This window comes from Mobula hypostoma, chromosome 4 (assembly GCF_963921235.1).
Source record: "Mobula hypostoma chromosome 4, sMobHyp1.1, whole genome shotgun sequence".
NCBI lineage: Eukaryota > Metazoa > Chordata > Chondrichthyes > Myliobatiformes > Myliobatidae > Mobula > Mobula hypostoma.
In genome coordinates this window covers 166,925,320-166,947,619 of record NC_086100.1, presented here as the reverse complement: position 1 = coordinate 166,947,619, position 22,300 = coordinate 166,925,320, and the positions used below count along the sequence as shown (strand labels likewise).

General features: G+C 43.6%; 1 protein-coding gene across 1 annotated transcript in view; it reads right to left on the bottom strand.

Annotated features, from left to right (window-relative positions):
* Positions 1–548: 548 nt before the first annotated feature.
* LOC134345747 (probable E3 ubiquitin-protein ligase HERC4) overlaps positions 549–22,300 on the bottom strand; it is a 99,453-nt gene continuing 77,701 nt past the window's right edge. The window contains exons 20-23 of the mRNA XM_063046909.1: positions 20,860–20,945; positions 18,091–18,274; positions 8,081–8,183; positions 549–4,655 (exon numbers count right to left, since the gene is read on the bottom strand). Of these exons, the coding sequence (XP_062902979.1) occupies positions 4,450–4,655; positions 8,081–8,183; positions 18,091–18,274; positions 20,860–20,945 (579 nt within the window). The 3' untranslated portion in view covers positions 549–4,449. The remainder of the gene's footprint in view (positions 4,656–8,080; positions 8,184–18,090; positions 18,275–20,859; positions 20,946–22,300) is intronic.

The following is a 22,300-nucleotide window of genomic DNA, read 5'->3' as shown; positions in this document are numbered from 1 at the left end:
TTTGCGCTACTAAATCAATTATATATATATTTCTTATTGCAATTTATAGAATTTTTATGTTGTATTGTGATAAACAGCTGCCACAAAGCAACATATTTTATACCATGTACCAGTAATATTAAACTGGATTCTGGTTATTATTATTACAATTTTGGTTTTAGTTTTTGTATTTGCACAATTACAATTTGTTATCTTTTGCACATTGGTTGCTTGTTCATCTTTGTGAGCAGTTTTTCATTGATTCTATTGTGTTTCCTTGTATTTACCGTGAACGTCCACAGGAAAATGAACCTCAGGGTGGGATATGGTGGCATATATGTACTTTGATAATAAATGTACTTTGAACTTTGAATCCTGCACTGTAGACCAGATCATTTGCAGTGGCATATTCACACTGAAACATCACAACAATAACATTAATTAAGCTTTGCACGAGGTCTCTGATCGAATTCGGAAAACCTGCATGGACGTGAGATCAGTTTTCAGATAAACATACCACGATGCTGTGCATAAAAATAAGATTCTACAGTATAGCATTTCTAGTCCACTTTATTTTCTTGAACAAATTCAATACAACTAAATTAAAAATACACCAGTGGTAAAAATTGGACCAATACAAATTTCATATATTTTGATGTATTTAATAATAGATTTGCCATATCTTGTTTAATTTTTTATTTCAAAATATACTTTATTCAAAAATTATATAAATTAACCATTCAATAACTTTCCATCCTTTACATACGTTTCCATTATAGTCTGTACATATCCATACTTATGGCCACCCACGTGGCACTCCAGTTGTTCACCTTACCACATCATTGTTGAGGGGTATACTCCCCGCCACCCGACCCCTCCCGCTCCCGCGGGTGGAGAAACCTATACTGTGGTCCTTCCCCACCGGGCCCTTGCGGTGGCTGCACCAAGTTTCAGTGCGTCCCTCAGCACGTACTCCTGCAGCCGAGAATGTGCCAGTCGGCAGCATTCTCCCACGGACATCTCCATGTGCTGGTAGATCATCAAGTTTCGGGCCGACCAAAGAGCGTCTTTCACCGAGTTGATGATCTGCCAGCAGCACCGGATGTTGGTCTCCATGTGCGTCCCCGGGAACAGCCCGTAGATCAGAGGGTCCTCTGTTACGCAGCTGCTGGGGATGAAACGTGACACTAGCCCGTCCATCCTCCTCCACACCCTCTCTGCCATATCTTGTTTAATGCTTCACTAAAGAGTGCATGAGAAGTGTGTTGGTATGATTGCATAAACACAACCCATATTCTCTTATATTTTACTGCACACACATTTTACAAAATTGATTCCTCCAGCAACTGCAGATACCCATACATGAGCATAATACATACACATACCAACATGTACATACACACATGCACATATATGCATGTATGCGCGCATGCACACACACACACAAACACACACACACAAACATTATGTTAATTTGTTTGTTATTTTAATTTTGTCCTCATCTTGTAATGTACCATGGTTTTGCTGCAAAAGGCTAATTCTCCTGTGGACCTGTGCCTATAACAACAAAAGCAGCAAGACCTGGTCAATCTGCGCACCTTGTATGGCTAGTGCCACAGAAGTGCCACACTCTGACTATAACAATAAGAAGCCTGAACTTGAAATTGCAGCGATCTAAAGACTAGTGCAAATCACAGGAGGGTAAATAGGACACATCCAGTGGCTGAAAGGTAGACAGCTGGTGGGCACAGGCTGAAAGCAGAAATGACATAAGAAAAGTTTTGTTTTTGCAGCAACTTGTTAGGATTTGGAATGTATGACCTGATTCATCAGCACCCTTTAAAAAGCAATTGGATAAATATGTTCAATGATTTTCAATCTTCGGTGATAAGGGGCAAAATAAAAGTTGCATGGGGCTAACTGGATTGATATTCAAAAAGAATTTGCATTGGCGAGTGTGGGTTGGATAGGCTGGGTCTGTTTTCTCTGGAGCGAAGAAGGCTGAGGGGAGACATGATACGGGTAAATAAATCTGTGCGAGGCACAGATCGCAGAGACAGCTTGAGTCTGCTACTCATGCTAGGGGTGTGTAAAACTAGAGACCATAGGTTTAATGTGAGAGGAAAGAAATTTAAAGGGGATGGGGGGGTAAATTTTTCAAAGAAAGAGTATTTGGAATGAGCTCTGGAAGGAGGTGGCGAAGGCAGGCATGATAGTAACATTTAAGAGGCATTTGCACAGGTACTTGAACGAGCAGGGTACTGAGGGATATGGAATTAATGCAGGCAAGTGAGCTTAGTATAGATAGGTATGAGGATTGCAGTAACGTAGTGGGCCAAAAGGCCTGTTTCTATGCAGTACATGTCTACAATGCTATAAAAACAAAAAATGCACACACACATACAAACCTATACACACACACATACAAGGTATGCTAATTTGTTAGTTATCTTAACATTGTTCTCATCTTGTAATGTAAGGTGCTTATGCAGCAAAAGGCTAATTCTCCTGTAGTCTGTGCCTATAACAACAAAAGCAGCAAGATCTGGTCACTTTCTGCACCTTATAAATGGCTGGTAACATTAGTACCACAGAAGTGTCACACAATGACCATACTAATAAGCTTGAACTTGAAATTTGAGCTTACACACACACACACACACACACACACACACACACACACAATCATACTCATATAAACTTGTGACAATGTAAGATTAGTTTGTCTTCCGATCTGATCCTAAAACTGTTTGCTTCACCATTACCTTACCTTTGTCGCTCAGCTACAAATCAAAAATATCAACCTGTTTGTTGACTGTAAAGTATATTCTGGGGATCTGTGCTAGGATGAAAGAGGATGAAAGAGGACGAACAGGACTAGGAAACACAGGCAGACTAATTAGACTGCACACATTGGATGTCTGAGTTCCCACTTTTCAACCATACTTGGATTTCAAAAGCACTTCACAGGCTGTGAACCTGTGGGCATTTTATGACCAATGGAGGAACTGTAGAGGTTAGTTCTTTATTTTAACTATTGCTGAGGTTACTACTGGATCATTCTAATAGACTGTGTCTGCTCTAATGAAAGGACAGCACTGAGAAAACAAAATTGCCTAGGTGTTCATAAATAAAACTGAGATCAGTGTTCCCTTTAAGCTGTCTTTTGCTACTGGTGCACAGGGAAATTTAAACTGCACACAAAGTCTTCCAATCGCAAACAGCGACGTGTATTTATCTGCGAGTTTGAAGTCATTCAGTTTGCTGGACGTGTGTTATTTTATTTCTTTTCAACACTGAACAACAAGCTAGACTTGGTGGTTTATTATCCTTAGAATAGCTTCAGATTTACTTCCACTTGAAAATTCAGTGTGCACATCTTGTTGTCACTGGGCAAAAAACTGTACAGCACAAGATTCTGGTGCACACTGGTCAGTGCAAAGTAGAGGGAACACTGACTGAGATTGCTGATCAAGTGGAATCTGTGGAGGGAGAAACACTCAATGTTTTAGGTGAAAAATCTTTCAGTTTCTATTTCAGATTTCTAGCATTTACAGTTTTTTTTTGTTTTCACTGTCTAGAAGTTCAACTGTGGTCGACTGGCTGTGTGTTTCACTCTGGCCCCTGAAATTCTGTTGGCCAGCTTACCTGCCATCAAGACAATATCTATAGAAAGGTGCCAGAAAAGGGCCCATCACATCCTGAAGGATCCCACCCAATCTTCTCATGGACTGCTTGTCCCATTCCCATCAGGAAGGAGGCTATGTGGCATCTACGTCAGGACCACCTTACTCAAAAAGTTACTCTCCCCAAATAATACCCCTGATCAACACCTCTACCTGCAAACCATTCCTCCACAACCCAACCACGACCACCTTATCATTTCCTATAAGTCACTTTATGTGGACACTCCTGTACCTAGCATTACAACATATATAATCTATCACACGTATTTATATTTATTGTGCTTTTTTATTAGTATTGCATCATTTATCTTATTGTGTTCTTTGGTGCTGCATCGAATCCAGAGTAACAATTATTTTGTTCTCCTTTACACTCGTGTACTGGGAATGACATCAAACAATCTTGAACATTCTTGAAAACAAAAAGAGTGGCAGACACAAGAGACTACAGAAGCTGGAATGCCTGCACAGTACTGCTGCCACAAAACAACAAATTTCTTGACTAATGACAATACCTGATTCTGATTCTGGAAATCTGGAGCAACACACAAAGTTGCTGGAGGAATTCAGCGGGTCAGGCATCATCTGTGGAGGGGGGTGATTAGTTGACATTCTGGGTTGAGACCCTTCATCAGTACCGGAAAGGAGGAGTGATAGCCAGTGACAATGCAATGTGCTTGTGCTGGTGACTCGGCAGTTAACATTTCATCTCCTGCCAAGTCTTGCTTTGCATTTCACATGATTTCCAGTCGTTAACCCATTAAGGAACACCATCTGATTTTGGCCCCTATGCAATCCCAAATGATTTGCAGCATCTGATTGCCCGGAGGAACCTCTCTCTCAGAACCTCCACACTGCTGTACCTGGGAAGGACTAGGAACCAGCTGCAGGTGTGGGCAGTTGGGAGGTACGAATCAGGATCATCCCTGAAATCTTCTCCAATGACGATGTTCGTACCTTCAACAGGAACCTTGTCACAACCTGTTAGGAAAGCTAGGAACAATGGACATATATTACCATTTCTATAAGGTAGGAACTGTACATTCAAAAAATACTGTAGGACTCATAAGGCAATTTTAGTGAAGCAGGCCATTTCGCCCTTCTGCTCCGTGCTAAAGCTGTTACTTCCCACTGTCCTCTTGCTCACTCCCTCTCTCTCTTGCTCCCCTCATTGATATGTTCTTCCATTCTCTTTTCTGTATTTGCCCCATTTCCCCAACCATCCTCTATGTTTTTCTCATGATTTCCATTCTGAACTCTCCCCACTTCTAATGCGACAGTTGTTAAGGTACCTGTTCCTACCACTTCCTCTGGTAGCTCAGTCCATACACTAACCACATTCTGGGTGAAAATATTGCCCGTCAGGTTCCTATTAAACCTCTCCCCTCTCATCTTAAACCTGTGCCCTTTAGTTCTTGACTCCTCAATTCTGTGAAAAATCCCAGGTGCATTTGCCCTGTCTACGCCTCTCATGATTTTATACAACTAGTAACACCAGTGGGAGAATTTTACAAGGAGATGCCAGATGAGAGAGACCAAGCATGGGATGCCAGGTAAGTTGGGCAGTGTGAGCTTGGACCCAGAGCAGCAGCAGATTTTGTTGCTTCCAGATTCGAGCATAGCTAACCCGTGTTACCGGCGGTGGGGGGGGGGGGGGCTGGTATTCCTAGGAAATGACCCCCTACTGTGGTACTCTGCAATGCCAAGCTGTGTCCTTTGCACATGTGTCAAGACACAAGGTTGAAAAAAATATATATATCTATTTACTTTTTTACATAATTTCTAAGATAATGGATTTAATTCTGTATCTCAATTTTTTAGGCAGTGATTTCTGAATTCTGTAGCAGTGAATTTCTGTTACACAAGCATCTGTAACATAGTGGTTCCTCATCGAAAAATGCACTTATTTTCTCGTCTCTGCAAGATATATAAAATCACGAGGGGCATAGATAAGGTAAGGGTCACAATCTTTTTCTCAGGGTAGGGAGTCCACAACTAAAGGGTAGAGGTATAATGTGAGAGAGGAGAGGGTTAAAGGGACCTGAGAGATAAGTTTTTCACAGAGAAGGAGGTGGTTATATGGAATGGCTGCCAGAGGAAGTGGTGGAGTTACAATGTCATTGCTTACAAGACATTTGGAGAGGTTGATGGAAAGATTTTTTAAGAGGGCTACAGGTCAAAAGCAGGCAATGGAAGTAGTTCAGGAAGACAACTTGATTGGCATGGATGAATTGGCTGAAGGACCTGTTTCTGTGCTGTAAACTCTATGATTGATAACTTTGATGAAGTTGGCAGATGAAGGGATCTGCTGACAATTGTGCGCATTGTGAAGAGGATGAGGATGCAGAAAGACATCAGGGGAGTAGAGAAAGTTATCTGAATGGGCAAGGATGTGTATTTGGAATATAATGTAGAAAAACGTTTTTAGAAAAATCATCACAAAGGCAAAGTATGTCTTGCATCGTGAGAAACTGAAAGATGTTGGTGTTCAGAGTGATCTGGCTGTTCATGAATACAAGTTAACATGCAGGTCCAGTGAGCTGTTACGAAAGTCAATTTATAGAGTTGTGGAGTCACAGCCTGGAAACAGGACCTTCAGGCACCAACTATGTACTAGTCACCAATCACTTATTTACACTAATTCTCCACCAATCCCATTTAATTCACTCCCTCCACCCCTCCCCCACCATTCCCATCAGTTTCCCTCAGATTTTACCACTCACCTACACACTAGGGGCAATTTACAGCAGTCACTTTAACTACCAACTTGAACTATGGGATGTGGGACGAAACCAGAACACTTGGTAGATTGGGCTGTGTCAGATCTGGATCGGAACTTTACACCACGGTTGTCACAGACTTTATAAAAAGAGTTGTAGACAAATCTGTCCCCACAAAATCATTCAGAGTTCACCAACCAGAAGCCCTTCATGAACCATGAGATCCATAATCTGCTGAGGGCCAGATCAGTGGCATTCAGCTAAGTAAGATACACGAGGTCCAGGTAAGATTTCTGGAAAGCTATCTCATGTGCGAAGTGGCAATTCTGGACCAAACTTGAATCACTGAAGGATGCTTGAGAGCTTTGGCAGGGCTTGAATGCTATCACCTCCTACAAATGGAAACCAAGCAGCAAAGGTGACAACAAGGCTTTGCTCCTAGATGAGCTCAATGCCTTTTTATCATCAAAACATGGAGGCACTTTTACAAACTCTCACAGCCCTGATGATCCTGTGATTTCAGTCCCTGAGGCTGATGTGAGAGCACCCGTCAGGAGGTGAACCCACAGGAAACACCTGGCCCAGATGGGCTACCTGGCATAGTACTAAGGACCTGTGTTGAGCAACTGGCTGGAGTATTCACTGATATCTTTAATCTCTCTATTCGGCAGTCTGAGATACCCACCTGCTTCAAGCAGGCTTCGATTATACTGGTGCATAAGAGAACGTGGTAACCTGTCTCAATGCTGATCGTCTAGTAGCACTTACATCCACTGTGATGAAGTGCTTTGAGATGCTGGTGATGAAACTTATCAGCTCCTGCCTGAAAAGTGACTTGGATCCACCCTAATTTGCCTGTTATCAGAATAGGTCAACAACAACATTGGATTTTCACTCAATCCTGGGACATCTGGATCATGAAGATGCTTACATCAGAATGCTCTTTATTGACTGCAGCTTGACATTCAATACTATCATCCCTTCAAAACTAATCAATACGTTTCAAGACCTTGGCCTTAATACCTCCATGTGCACCTGGATCCTCAATTTCCTCACTTGCAGACCCCAGTCAGTTTGGACTGGCAAGAACATTTCCTCCACGATCTCCACTCTCCACTGGTTCATCATAAAGCTCTGTGCTTAGCCCCCTGCTCTACTCACTTTATACTGATGACTGTGAAGCTAAGTACAGCTTCAACGTCATACTTAAGTTTGTCGATGACAACACTGTCATTGGCTGAATCAAAGGTGGTGAAATATTAGCATAAAAGAGGGAGAGTGAAAATACTGGATGAGTGGGTGAAACAACAACCACCTCTTACTCAACATCAGCAAAGCCAAGGAGCTGACTATTGGCTTCAAAAGGTGGAAAACAGAGGTCCATAAGCCAGTCCTCATTGGGGCATTAGAGGTGGAGGGGGTCAATAACTTTAAATTCCTCAGTATTATCATTCCTGCACATAAGCGCCATTATGAAGAAAGCACGGCAGTGCCTCAACTTTATTAGAAGTTTGTGAAGACGTCTAAAACATTGACAAACTTTTGTAGATGTGTGGTGGAGAGTATATGAAGAAAAAAAATGAATCTCAGGGTTGTATGTGGTGAGATGTATGTATCTTGATAATAAATTTACTTCAAACTTTGAATTTTTGAACTTTGAAACCCTTGTAACTCTCCGTAAATAACAAGACCACTCACCAAGAAAAAGCTTCTTGTCTTCCAGAGTTAGGTCATGGAACATCTGCCAGAAATTGACAATGGCTTCATCTGTCTTTGTGTATCCTTTATCATATGTTGTGTTCTGTCAGAGGGTACAGAAAAAGACATGAGGACACACACAACCTGGAAACTCTCTCTTGCTGTTTCATGGGTGCTGTCTGCTGGGATTTTATCAAGACATTGATTAACTCACCATTATTTATGGATTTACAGTGTGCATCCATTCAAATTGTTTCTAACACCAGAGACGTGTAGGTACATATAACGATGTCTCATGGGTTGCACGCATGCTTTGACCTTGTGATCAATATTACCCTTCCATGAAACAACACAAACGTGCAAAAATTTGGTCTCCATAGAGATGACGAGACTGTTTGTTGGGACGATGGCTCAACCAATCCATCACCACAGGTGCCAAAGCTTGTGTCTTGCTGCCAGCACCTACTGATCCTCATTCTGAGACCACCCCCAACACTGAGAAACATCTCCCATCACAAACCTGACTGCCACGTCACCCCACCTCATCCCCAAAGCTCACTGCACATTGCTACCCCCGCACTGATCAACCCCCACATCAACAAACCCAACGACACATCCACACATAAACAGATAGATACTTTATTGATCCCAAAGGAAATTACAGTCTCACAGCAGCACTACAAGTGCAGAGATATATAAATATTAGAAGAGAAGAAAGAAAGAAAGAATAAAAAATAAGTTACCTTTAACAGTCTAACAGGAGTGGGGTCATCACTTCCCCAGCTGTACATTGACTCATTATAGACCCTAATGGTCGAGGACAAGAACGACCTCACATAGCGCTCTTTGGAACAGCACAGTGGTCTTAGTCAATTACTGAACGTGCTCCTCTGTTCAGCCAAGGTGGCATGCTGAGGGCAAGAGACATTGTCCAGATTTTCCAGGATTTTTGAAGGGTCCATTGTTCTACCATGACCTCCAGTGTGTCCAGTTTGACTCTCATAACAGAGCCAGCTTTTCTAATCAGTTTATTGAACCTGTTGGCATCACCCATGTTGATACCTTTGCCCCAGCACACCACCGCATAGAAGATTGTATTGGCAACAACAGACTGGTAGGACATGTGAAGGAGAGACCTACATACACCAAAGGACCTCAGTCTCCTCAGGAAGTAGAGACGACTTTGGCCCTTCTTGTACGAGGCCTCTATGTTGGTGCTCCACTCAAGTCTGTCATCCAGGAGCACTCTCAGGTACTTGTAGGTCCTCACCACATCACGTCTTCACCATCAGGGAGCAGTGCAGGCTTAGTCTTCCTAAAGTCCATCACCACCTCCTTTGTCTCACTGATGTGGAGCTGCAGATGATTCAGCTTGTGACATTTGACAAAGTCCTCCACCAAGGCCCTGGATTCATCCTCCTGTCCTCCCTATATACACCCAACTATTGCTGAGTCATCAGAGAATTTCTGCAGATGACATGACTCGGTGTTGTATCCAAAGTCTGAGGTATGTAGGGTAAACAGGAAGGGAGCCAATACAGTCCCCTGTGGGACTCCAGTGCTGCTTATAGCCTGATCCCCACATCACCCCTGATACATCAACCCTACCTCTATAACACTCCAATACTGACTACAACCTACCCTCACACCAACCTCCACTCCCACCTCACACCAAGCCCTGCCCTACTGCCTCCACCACCATGACCCATGCACCCTCTCCTCACATTGCACAGTGAGCGTCCTCACTCACCACTGTCCTGGCCCCAACCCCAAAACTCATTATAATTCTGATCTTTAGGTCTGATGCCCTTTCCTTCACAATGCCTAACCTTCTCTGCGCCCCCTCCCCCATCGATCTTGCATGGACTAATTTCCAGGCCAGCTGATTCAAGGTTGCTTCAAAACTGTCACTGTCGTGTCACAACATATACCTCAGTACCACCTCTCTGCATTCCTCTAACTTTCTTAATACCGATCACTACCAGTAACTGCGCCTACAACCCTGCTGGGTAGAGAGTTCCAAACATTCACCCTCTGATCAAAGGAACATGCCCTTACCTCTGTCCAAAAGGGATGACCTTTCATTCTGAGACTGTGACCCCTGGTTCTTGTCACAATGGCGGCAGCATTAGGAGCAAGGGTGGACCCAAATGCAAGGCACATCTTGTGAGGTTACTTAGATTTAGTTTATTGTTCGATACCAGGAGAGCAAGGCAGGAGCAGGAATAGCGACTGGACAAGGACTCAGGACTACGACTAGGCTGGGACCAAGGGTCTGGGCTAGGATTCGGAATCGGATCCCAGAACTAGAGGAGACATGAAGAGGCCACGGTATGGACTCCAAGCCAGAGACTGGGCAAGGAGCCAGTACCTGGGTCTTGCCTCGGGCTCGGACCCCAGAACCAGGCAAGGACATGACATGAGCTAGGGAGAGGAGGAACATGGGAACACAGAGCCTCGGTCTCGGGGAGCAGGTACATGGAACCATAGACACATAAACAGAACACAAAGTCGGGACCCCTCCTTGGGTACAGGACATAGGGCTGGGACTCACACATAGAACAAAGAGCCGGGACCCCTCCTTGGGTACAGGAAATAGGGCCGGGACTCATGACTCCCGCGGGGCAACGGCAAGACGGCCTGACTTACCCCACGGAGGCGAGGGCAAGACCCCCCGCGGAGAAACGGCAAGACGGCCTGACTTACCCCACGGAGGTGAGGATAAGACAAGACAAGACATGACCCCCCGCGGAGCAACGGCAAGACGGCCTGACTTACCCCACAGAGGCGAGGACAAGACAAGACAAACACCAAAGAACAACACAGTTCCTATCTAGCTCCAGTGATAGAACTAGACCGAGGTGCAGGCAAGGGCCAGAGGCAAGAGGGGCAGAGAAGGGATTCAGACGGGGGGGGGGGTGGGGTAGGACAGGAATCACAGACCGCCAGGGCCAGGACTTGACTAGGTACTCAGATGCCGCCAGGACCAGGACTTGACTTGGACGTGGTACTTGGATGCTGCTGGAGCCAGGACGTGGTACTTGGATACCGCTGGAGCCAGGACGTGGTACTTGGAGCCTCCGGGTAGTGGCGAGCTCTAGACTCGGCCTAGGAACAGTAGACAGCGGCTCCTGATTCTCTCCAGCGGGTTAACTGACGGACCCACCTTGATGGGGCAACTTTGCAGGCTCGCTTCGGCGAGGTAACTGGACAGGGTTGCTCCGGTGAGGAAGGGCGAATTACCGGCACTCGCTTCGGCAGAGACTAGGCTTGCTCCGGCCAGATGACATCGGCACACCGTACCTTTGATGACTTTGCAGATGCTCCCACGCCAAATGGCTGAAAGCTGGAGACTATAAACTACCAGTTCAGCCGTGCGTTAATTGCCTCTAATCACCAAAGCCGAGGGACACAGGAAAACAGGGAATCAACGATCCGGATCGTAACATAAACAAGGTAAATTTAAAGGGACTCTGATCCGGACCATGACAGTTCTAGGCTCTTACGCCAGGGAAAACCTCAGCTCCATATTCCTTCTGTCAAATCTTTTTTTCTGTCATTCAGTGAGGTTTCCTCTCATTCTTCTAAACTCTAGAGGGTAAATGGTCTGTTTCATTAATGCCTCCTCTTATCACAAAGGCATCTTTCCAAAGTCAATCTGGTGAACCTACACTGTGCTCCCTCCGTCATTGTTATATAATCCCTTAGGTTGGAATCAGATCTCACAGACCTATAGACTTAGAGAGAGATAAAGTGTAGAATCAGGACCTTCAGCCTACCAAGTCTGTACTGACCATTAACCATCTATTTACAATAATTCAACATTAATCCCATTTTTTTATTCTTCCCACATCTTTGACAACTCCCCAACGTTCCATCACTCACCCACTATTTATAATGGCCAAGTAACCTGCCAACTTGCTTATGCTTGGGATCAGTAAGAAAACAAAGGTGGTGGGAGAAAGTCTCAGAGTCACAGAAAGCATCTGAGGTCAGGATTGCATCGGAGTCTCTGGTGCTGTGAGGCACCAACTCTACTCACTGTACCACTGTATCACCCTGTTGACAATGCTCCAGGCGTGGCCTCACAGGCCCTTACACATATCTCCACTCTTGTATTTAAAATACCTCTCCACAGTGCTACCTGACTGGCTATGAGTGTTTCTAGCAGTTTCAGTTTTTGTTTCGGATTTCTAGCATCTGCAGACTTTTAAAAAATGTTTTGCCTCTAAACAGTGAGATTTTCAACCTCTCCGTTTTAAAAACTACTCTGACTTGAAGGTTCCAGTTCCTGAAAATCAACATCTCAAAGAATCTACTCTGGTTTCAACACATTCATGCAATCATGAGCGAGGCACGCCATCAACTCTACTTCATTAGGAATGTGAGGAGATTTGGTATGTCACCAAAGACCCCAATCTTTCTATGGATGTACGGTGGAGAGCACTTTGAATGATTGCATCACAGCCTGGTATAGGGGTTCCGACGTGCAGAATTGGAAGGGATTGCAGAGGGTTGTAGACCTTTCACACAGAGGACATCTTTAAAAGGTGGTAGCTCAAGGAGGCAGCATCCATCACCAAGGAGCCTTACCACCTGGGGCATGCCCTCTATTCGTTACTACCATTGGAGAGGAGGTACAAGTGCATGAAGACCCACATACATTAATTCAGAAACAACTTCTCTTCTCCATCATCAGGTTTCTGAACAGTCCATGAACCCATGAACAGCACCTCATTATTCCTCGTTTTTGTACTTTCGTTTTGTGATTTGTAGCAATTTTATGTCTTTGTACTGTCCTGCTGCTGCAAAACTACAAACTTCACATGTCAATGATAATAAATCCGATTCTGAGTTTAAACATTTTTTATTACACTGAATGACTTCATTTTTTCACATTATATCTGTCATTATCTTGCCCATTTACTCTCTCTGCATTCACTTTGTAGTCCACACTGCCACCTAGCTTTGTCTCATTGTCAGCTTGAGTAAATGAAACATAATCAAATCACTGAGATAACTGTGTATAACTGGAACTCCAGCATAGATCCCTTCAGCACTACAGTCGTCACAAACTCCCAACTCAAAAGGAACCCTTTTGCTCCTACTACAGCAACACACAAAAGAGATGGAGGAACTCAGTGGGTTAGGCAGCATCTGTAGCTCCTTACAAAATGCTGGAGGAACTCAGCAGGTCAGGCAGCATCTATGGAAAGGTAAAACAGTTGATGTTTCGGGCTGAGGCCCTTCGTCAGGACTGGACCTGATGAAGAGTCTCAGCCTGAAACATCAACTGGTTATTCCTTTCCATAAATTGCTCCAGGTCTCCACCATCTCCTTTTACTCCTACTCTCTGATTTCTGTGGGTCCTCCCACTGTTTTACTAGCTCTTCTTTCAGTTAGTCCTGATGAAGGGTCTCGGCCCGAAACTTCGACTGTACCTCATGCTAGAGATGCTGCCTGGCCTGCTGCATTCACCAGCAACTTTTATGTGTGTTGCTTGAAATTCCAGCATCTGCAGATTTCCTCGTGTTTGCCGCTCTTATGCAACTTAGTAACTCCTGAAAAGCCAGCAAGCAAGACATTCAATGAAATTTTACAAAATCATGGACCCAAAACTGCTAGTAATAGCTGAGAGATTTAGATTTCACATAAGGAGCCAGTCAAAGGATGAAAGCATTTCTGAATACATTGTAGGACTGTGCAAACATCTGCAATACCGTGACTATTGAACATACTGTTGCCGACAGAAGCAAAGTGGAAGTGGTCAGAACGATGCATTCAAAGAAACAAAGAGACTAATAACATCGGATAAACTGCTCACCCATTATGACCTATTTCTGCCCATCAAACTGGTGTGTTATGCATCCCACTATGGCACTGGTGCCGTTTTGTCACACATTACAAAAGATGGATCCGAACATCTGAATATATTTGCTTCAAGATCACTAACGAGTGTAGAACTCAACTATGCACAGATTGACCAAAAAGCCCTTAGTCTAGTATGGGAAGTGAAGAAGTTCCGCCACTACCTCTACGGACAAAAGCTTACTCCAGCAACAGACCACCAGCCCCTTGTGTCTATTTTCAATCCCTGGAAGAGGATTCTCAAGTCTGCTACTCGGTTGTAACATCAGGCACTTTTCCTAGGAGCCAACTCTTATGACAAAGAGTTCAAGGTTACCAAGCAATACAGTAATGCTGATGGCTTGTCACATCTTCCACTGTTGGCAACTGAAGAAGAAAAGTCTTCATTCTGTGACCCAGCAGGAGTGTTGCACACCACATTGGTGGACCAGCTGCTGGTAATAAATTCCGAACTACAAAGAGAGACAAAGAATGACCCGTCATTGTCAAAAGTCTATGACATCACCACACAGGGATGGCCAGCTCATGGTAATCCTAATGTTTCCAGAGTTCTTAGTGAGACGAAACCCACTGTCTATACATCAAAGAACCCTGATGTGTGGATCCTGTATTGTGATTTCCTCTAAACCATGCACCAGCATGCTAGAGAATCTGCAGGAAGACAAGATGAAGAGTCTTGCCCGGAGCTACGTATGGTGGCCAGGAATAGATAAACAGATTGAAAACTTGACCAAAAGCTGTTCGGAATGCCACGAAGTTCAAAATGCACCCTCACAGGCACCTTTACACCGACGGGAGTGGCCGTCTTCACTATGGCAAAGGGTGCATATTGACTTTGCAGGGCCATTTATGAACTCCATGTTTCTGATTGCTGAGGATGCTCATTCAAAGTGGCCTGAGGTCATACCAATGAAGTCAACGACCTCAGAAAAGACTGTTTACACTCTATCTTCTCCAGAAATGGTTTGCCTGAACAAATTGTGAGTGACAACAGACCACAGAAAAGTTTAAACTATTCATGAAGAAAAATGGCATCAAACATTTCAAGTCAGCTCCTCACTGCCCAGCAATGAATGGATTAACTGAAAGGCTTGTCCAAACCTTCAATAAGTCCATTAAAGCGATGGACAAGGAGGACATTTCTCTTCAGCACAAGGTGGACAACTTCCTTTTTGTGTATCAGAACTCTTTTCAGATGACTACAAATCAAACACCTGCAATGCTGTCTATGAGCAGGAATCTGAGATCTCCATAGACCTCCTGAAACTAGATCTATGGAGAGAAGTGCAGAATAAAGAGTTCAGCCTGTTGCCAAGTAGATCAGCAAGGAGCTTCAAGGTTAGACAGGATGTCTTAGCGCGTGACCACCAAGAAGACAAGAGGACATCTGGTAGGACAGCTACAAGGACTGGATCACTGATGTACACCATGTATGTTGGAGATCAGACATGGAGACATCGTATAGACCAGAGACTGGATGCTCAGCCGAAGACAAACCTGGGCTGTCTGTGTCCAACAAGGCGGATATATTGCATCCACTTGTCTTACCTCTCAGTGATGATCATGTCACTAACAGCAATGTGATACCTACAACACAGAAAGTTCTTTGACAAGACACTTGCCAAACCTGGTGCCACTCCAAGGTCCAGAGGCACTATCCTGAAAGAAACATCACACCATCCAAAAGATTGGATCTTTAGTATAGAAGTTAGTTATGGACTGTTATTAAAAAATGAAAAAAATCAAGCAAACACTGTTATTGTGAAAGCATGTTTATTTGAACATAGTCTGTTAAAGGTAACTTTAATGTTTTGTTACACATACAATTTTATGCTACATAAATCTAAAGGAAGAGGAAGTGTAATGTATGGATCTATTACTTTTAGTGCAATGATTCCCCTTAGCACTAACTAGTGACTGATAACCTACCCATGCACTTTGATTTGTTGCTCTCTCTGCAAAGTGAATATACAAGTTAACTTCACCTCCGAGTGCATGCCTTTATTTATTTGACATGTAGTTGTACAGACACAACACTTAGCAGTTCAGGCAGCATCTATGAAGAGGAATAAATGATTATGTTTTGGGCCAAGACCTTTCATTAGGATCTTCATCAAGATTAGGCTGGCATGGTTTGGATGGGCCAAGAGGCCTATTTCTGTGCTGAAATACTTTATGACCCAATGACTATTAAGCAGTCCCCTTGGATGATAAGATGACCTCCTGACCTCACAAATCTACTTCATCATAACCTTGTACCCTCCTGTCTGCCTGCCCTGCCCTTTCACAGTAACCATAACACTTTAACCTTGCATCCTTTTACTAGTTTCCCCTGCCATCCGAAGGTAGAGCATTCCTATGAAACGGTTCATAAGCCGAAATGTCATAAAGCGAAGAAGCAATTACAATTTATTTATATGGGAAAAATTTGTGAGCATTCACAGACCCAAAAATAACCTACCAAATCATGCCAAATAACACATAAAATCTAAAATAACAGTAACATATAGTAAAACCAGGAATGATATGATAAATACACAGCCTATATAAAGTAGAAATACTTCTCGACAATCATTGCCTGCACTGTTCTCCGTAGCGAAAATCTCACGCAAGTGCTGTTGGCAAGAACACTCTCTCCAGTAACCTTTAAGCTATGAAGCTGCCAAATCATACCAAATAACGCATAAAAATACACAGCCTATATAAATTAGAAATAATGTATGTACAGTGTAGTATCACTTACTGGAATTGGGAAGACAGCGACCACACTGATGATGGTATGTTAGGCTGAGTCGTCGGAGGCTGGTGTGGTGCAGTGGTCCCCACCCTCCAGGCCGCCGACTGATACCGATCCACGAAGCACGCAAGGGTACAGCGGTGGCTGGGGCATACCCAGCACATCTTTAAGAAAAAAGCCAAAATAAACAAGCTAATTAATTAGGTGCCGCCCGGTACGTAAATGTCGGCCCAGATCAGAGACGATTGCCGACTGCATCGCCTCTGATCTGGGCCGACATTTACGTGCCCGGCGACACCTAATTAATTAGCTTGTTTATTTCGGCTTTTTTTCTTAAAGATGTGCTGGGTCCGTCCCGGCTACTGCTGCACCGCTGCATTCTTCGCGGCAATGTATCGGTCCGTGGCCCGGAGGTTGGGACCACTGGGGTGGTGGGACACCAGAGTGTCATCTCATCGTTGTCTGTTTCCATCAGGGCAGGCAGGTCATCTTCTTCTATGTCTGCCTGCCTCGATGTCGAAGGTCGAGGTTCGTCGTCTGCTGTGGCTGATATGGAAGGCTTGAAAAATGACAGTATGCTTGATTGCTAGCCTCGCGCATTTTTCTATCATGCAGTTCTTTGTAAGCACTCAAACCATCTTGCAAATATACCCTAAACCTACGTACCCTTTCAAAATTAAAGTCATACTTTATCATTGCAGCGAAAATCTCACGCAGTTGCTTCACGTTCAGTTCCTGGACGACTTCACCTTCAGTCCGTTCGCTACTGCATTCGGTTTTGATTGTTATCCTTTCCTCTTCCAATTGCATCAGCTCTTCATCTAGCAGTTCTTGGTCATGGGATGCCAAAACCTCTTCAATGTCATCTTCGTCAACTTCCACAAGCCAAACTCACTTTGTCTTTACTTCATTCACCTCGATTGAAATGCTTAATTATGTCTAGCTTTACGCTAAGTGTAACACCCTTAGGAGCTCTTTTAGGCTTTTCCAATACCATAGAACTCATCTTGCAAATGGATGCTCACAGGCACGTGTTTAAGCAATGCCGGCTAGAATACCGTTCCGAATCCGGGGGAGAGCGGCTGCTCGGGGTGCGCGCTGCTTTTTCTGTGCACTGCCTTTTTTTCGTGACAGTGAAAACACCTTTTGTTAGCGAAAACAGGTAACTAATGTAGGTCTTTCGTAACAGTGAGGTTTCGTAAGGCGAATGTTCGAAAAGCGGGGGACAACTGTATTGTGTTCCCTTGTACCTCAATGTGATGCAATTATCTCTATAGATGGCATGGAAAACAAAGTATTCAGTGTACCTCAGTAAATGTGACAATAATAAAGCAATTTACCAATATACTTATTCAAGGAGAGCAGACCTTTACAATGGACAACTACACTGACGATCATGGCTCACCTCCTCCAGCTGGATCCAGTCGTACTCGCTGGTCCCATGGAGAAGAGTCATCAGTTCACTTGGCAGGAACAGATCTACAACCGGCATTGGAATAACACTGTGGAATCCCCTGGAGAAGGCTTGAAAATGCTTCTCCACTGACGTGTTAAACACATAATCCACATATTCGTTAACAAATAACTTCCTGAAGGAGAAAAATGCAGGTGTGAGACCAATTAAGACAGAAAATCCAATGGTTGTGGGTAGGGACTACAGAATTAGGGGCCATAAATATAAGATAGTGACTAATACATCTGATATTGCTCAGACTATATTTCACTCTTCACTCTCAAAACTTGCTTTGATATCATTATGCTTATTGTGGCATGTAAGTGATGTATAATTTATGTTAATCTAAGTTTAAATTCATTTCTGTTTGTCTTATGCTTTGGAACGAAGGTGAATGACGGATAACCATATAGATATTTAGGACAGTGGTGAATGTTCATAGCTCGGGTTGGGGCATTTGATGTGGTGGTGTTTGCCGAGCTTGGCAGATGTTTCATCACCAAGCGAGGTGACTGTGTGTTGAACACCGCAACACCAAACACCACACAGGTAAGTTTAAAATGGTGAAAGGCATAGATAATGTGGATACGAACAGCCTTTGCCCCCAGGGTAGGGGGACTCCAGTACACGGGGAGTGAGGGGGACGATTTAGAGGACCTGAGGGACATGGTTTTCAAGCAGAGAGTGGTACAACTTGTCAGAGGAAGTGGTTGAGGCAGGTAGAATACAGTAAATCATTTAAGCAGCACTTGTATGGATACATTGAAGGATGGGGCTTAGAGGGAGACAGGCTGAATGCAGACTGGCTGAAAGGGCACCATGGTCAGCGAGGACTCATTGGGCTAAAGGGCTGTATCCGTGCTGTATTGTTCTATGACTTTATGTATATAATGTACTGTGCTGCCAAAAAGCTAATTTTATACCCCGGGTATGCATCTCCATGACAACAAAGGTGAACTTGAACTAATAAATCCAGAAGTGAATTCAGGGTAAACCTTCTCCCCCACTCCATATTGACAACTCCACTGCCTTTACTAAAGAGGTTTCCAGCACACTCTTCAGGGTGGATGTGGAGAGGATGTTTCCTCTCGTGGGGGTATTCAGAACTAGAGGGCACAGCCTCAAAATTGAGGGGCAACCTTTTAGAACAGAGGTATGAGGGAATTTTTTCAGCCAAGGAGTAGTGAATCGGTGGAATGCTCTGCCACAGGCTGAGGTGGAGGCCAGGTCCGTGGGTATATTAAAGGCAGAAGTTGATCATTTCCTGATCGGTCAGGGCATCAAAGGATAATGGCGAGAAGGCAGGTGTATGGGGTAGAGTGGGATCTGGGATCAGCCATGATGGAGTGGCGAGCAGACTCAATGGGCTGAATAGCCTTGCAATTCCCGTACCAGACAGTGACTGGTCAGGACATCGTCGATGGTGCTCCTGTAAAAACTGGTGGTTAAAATGGGGGTGGGGGGGGGGATGGATAAGAGCCTCATTCACCTCAATTTTCTCAGGAATGAAGACCCTGCAGTGCTTTTTGGACTAAAGGGGTGATGTTGATGGACTAGGTGAGATTGTCCATTATGAGCACTCTTAGAAACTTGGTGCTCCTAACTCGTTCCAGAGGATCCGATCATCACCACAGTGCATCTGCAGTGGGAGCTTGTTGTGCCCAAAATCACAGTGATGTTCCACAGTTGGCTACACTCAGGATGGAGTACAGTTACTAAACAACAGAAAAATGTTTTCAAAAAAAGAAGGAAAACACAAAAGTTTATAAATATCATTCTGGTTTTACTTACAAAATTTTGAAGAAGAACCATTTTAGCCCCCTCACCTCTAGCCCACCATTCAATCTGATGATGGCTGATCCTTTCTGATCACAACTCCTCTCCTGTGCCTGATATCCTCAACCCTCAATCTTTCAACTGTTTATCTATCTTTAGTTTAAATATATCTGATGATCTGACCTCCACCATCTTGGAAGCAGAGAGATCCCCTCCTCCCTGAGAGAAGAAATTTCTACAGATCTGGTTTCTGGAAAGTCCCAGATAATAAGACAACATGTCCCTACAAAGGATTGAGAGGACTGCTGAGATGATCATCTAGTTCTCTCTTCCATCCGGCAGAGATATTTATCAGGAGCGCTGGCACTCTCAGGGCTTTGAGCATTGTCAGCGATCCCTCCCATCCATCCAACAATCTCTACCACCAGGCTGGAGGCACTGTAGCACTACTAGGATGGGGAACAATTTACTCCCCTAAGCCATAGGACTACTGAACTCCCTGCCACCACCCAGGTCTCATCATGTATGAAAACTGTTATACTGTTTTTTTTAATATATCATATGTGCACCTTATTACTTGTTAATTTATTTGTGCTAATATAACTTTAAGTGTCACGTGTGTGAGTTATATATACTGTTTTGTGCACCTTGGTTCGGAGGACCATTGTCTCATTTGGCTGTATACAGGTGTAAGGTTGAATGACAATAAACTTGAACTTGAATATCTTCATGTGAACTGAAGTCATTGTTGCTAGGATACTAAAGATGGTGCCCCCCTAGAGTCCAAACAGGGTCTTGCTTTAGTGTGTCATCTGAAGGAGGGACCATCTCAGTATAGAGCTGTCTCTGTAAAATCAGCCAATATTTTGTGCTCAAGTCTCTGACGTGTCCTGCGGTGCTATACAAATGCAATTCTTTGTTATTTATAATGAAGGGAGGAATTACCTGTTTTGGTTCTGTACTGTAATGTTTTTACCATTGGGAACAAGTTCACGTTCGATTATTGATCCATCAGGCATCTCCACCCTTACCTAAAGGACAAATTCATAAGAAGAAACAGAAGCTGCTAACAAATTTTTGTTTGTGTGTTTTGAAAATAATAGCATGCAATATAATTAATCAGACACTTAATAAATGTGTATTTTGTGCTGTTGAAAGTATCCTGACTGATTACTGCATCGTTTGGTTCACAATTTAAATATTCAGGGAGGTAAGAAGCTGCAGAGAGTACTGGACTCAGTCTCACACAACACAGGTACATCCTTCCAGATTAAAGTTCAGATTAACAAGATTAAAGTTCAAAGTTTAGAGCTCAAAGTAAATTTATTGTCAAAGTACGCATACATTACCTGAGATTAATTTTCCTGCAGACTTTCAAGTGGAATAAAGAAATATAATGGAGCAATGAAAAACTACACACAAACATCCAACAACCAATGTGCAAAAGAAGATCAACTATGCAAATAAAATAAATAATATACAAAAAAAATAATATTAAGAACATGAGTCCTTGGAAGTGAGTCCAAAGTTTGTGGAATCAGTGCAGAGTTCAGGTGAGTGAATTATTCACTCTGGTTCATCAGAGATCCCCGCCATCTAGGCAATGCCATCTTCTCACAGTTACCACCAGGAAGGAGGTACAGAAGCCTGAAGTCCCACACCACTAGGTATAAGAACACCAACTTCTCTTCAACTGTTCGGTTCTTGAGCCAACCTGCACAACCCTAATCACTAGCTAGATATAACAACACTGTGACCACTTTGCATTATAATGGACTTGTTTACTTTTTGTATTAGTTGTGATCTTTCTTATAAAAATTGCATTTATGTTTAATTTGTTGTTTCTTGCGAATGCTGCTTATATGATGCTATATGCCTGTGATGCCGCAGCAAGTAAGTTTTTCATTGTACATGTGCATACGTACACTTGTGCACATGACAATAAAATCGACTTTGACTTTGAATCCACATTTACTCAGAGACATTAATTCAATGTGATCCTGGTTTGGTTAACATGGATGACATTGATATTTACACCTCTCTGTAGATCATAAGCAGCAAGGTAATCATTATCAGCCATCTGACAATTTCCTGAGGAGACTGAGGTCCTTTAACATCCGCCGGACGATGCTGAGGATGTTCTACGAGTCTGTGGTGGCCAGTGCTATCACGTTTGCTGTTGTGTGCTGGGGCAGCAGGCTGAGGGTAGCAGACACCAACAGAATCAACAAACTCATTCGTAAGGCCAGTGATGTTGTAGGGATGGAACTGGACTCTCTGACGGTGGTGTCTGAAAAGAGGATGCTGTCTAAGTTGCATGCCATCTTGGACAATGTCTCCCATCCACTACATAATGTACTGGGTGGGCACAGGAGTACATTCAGCC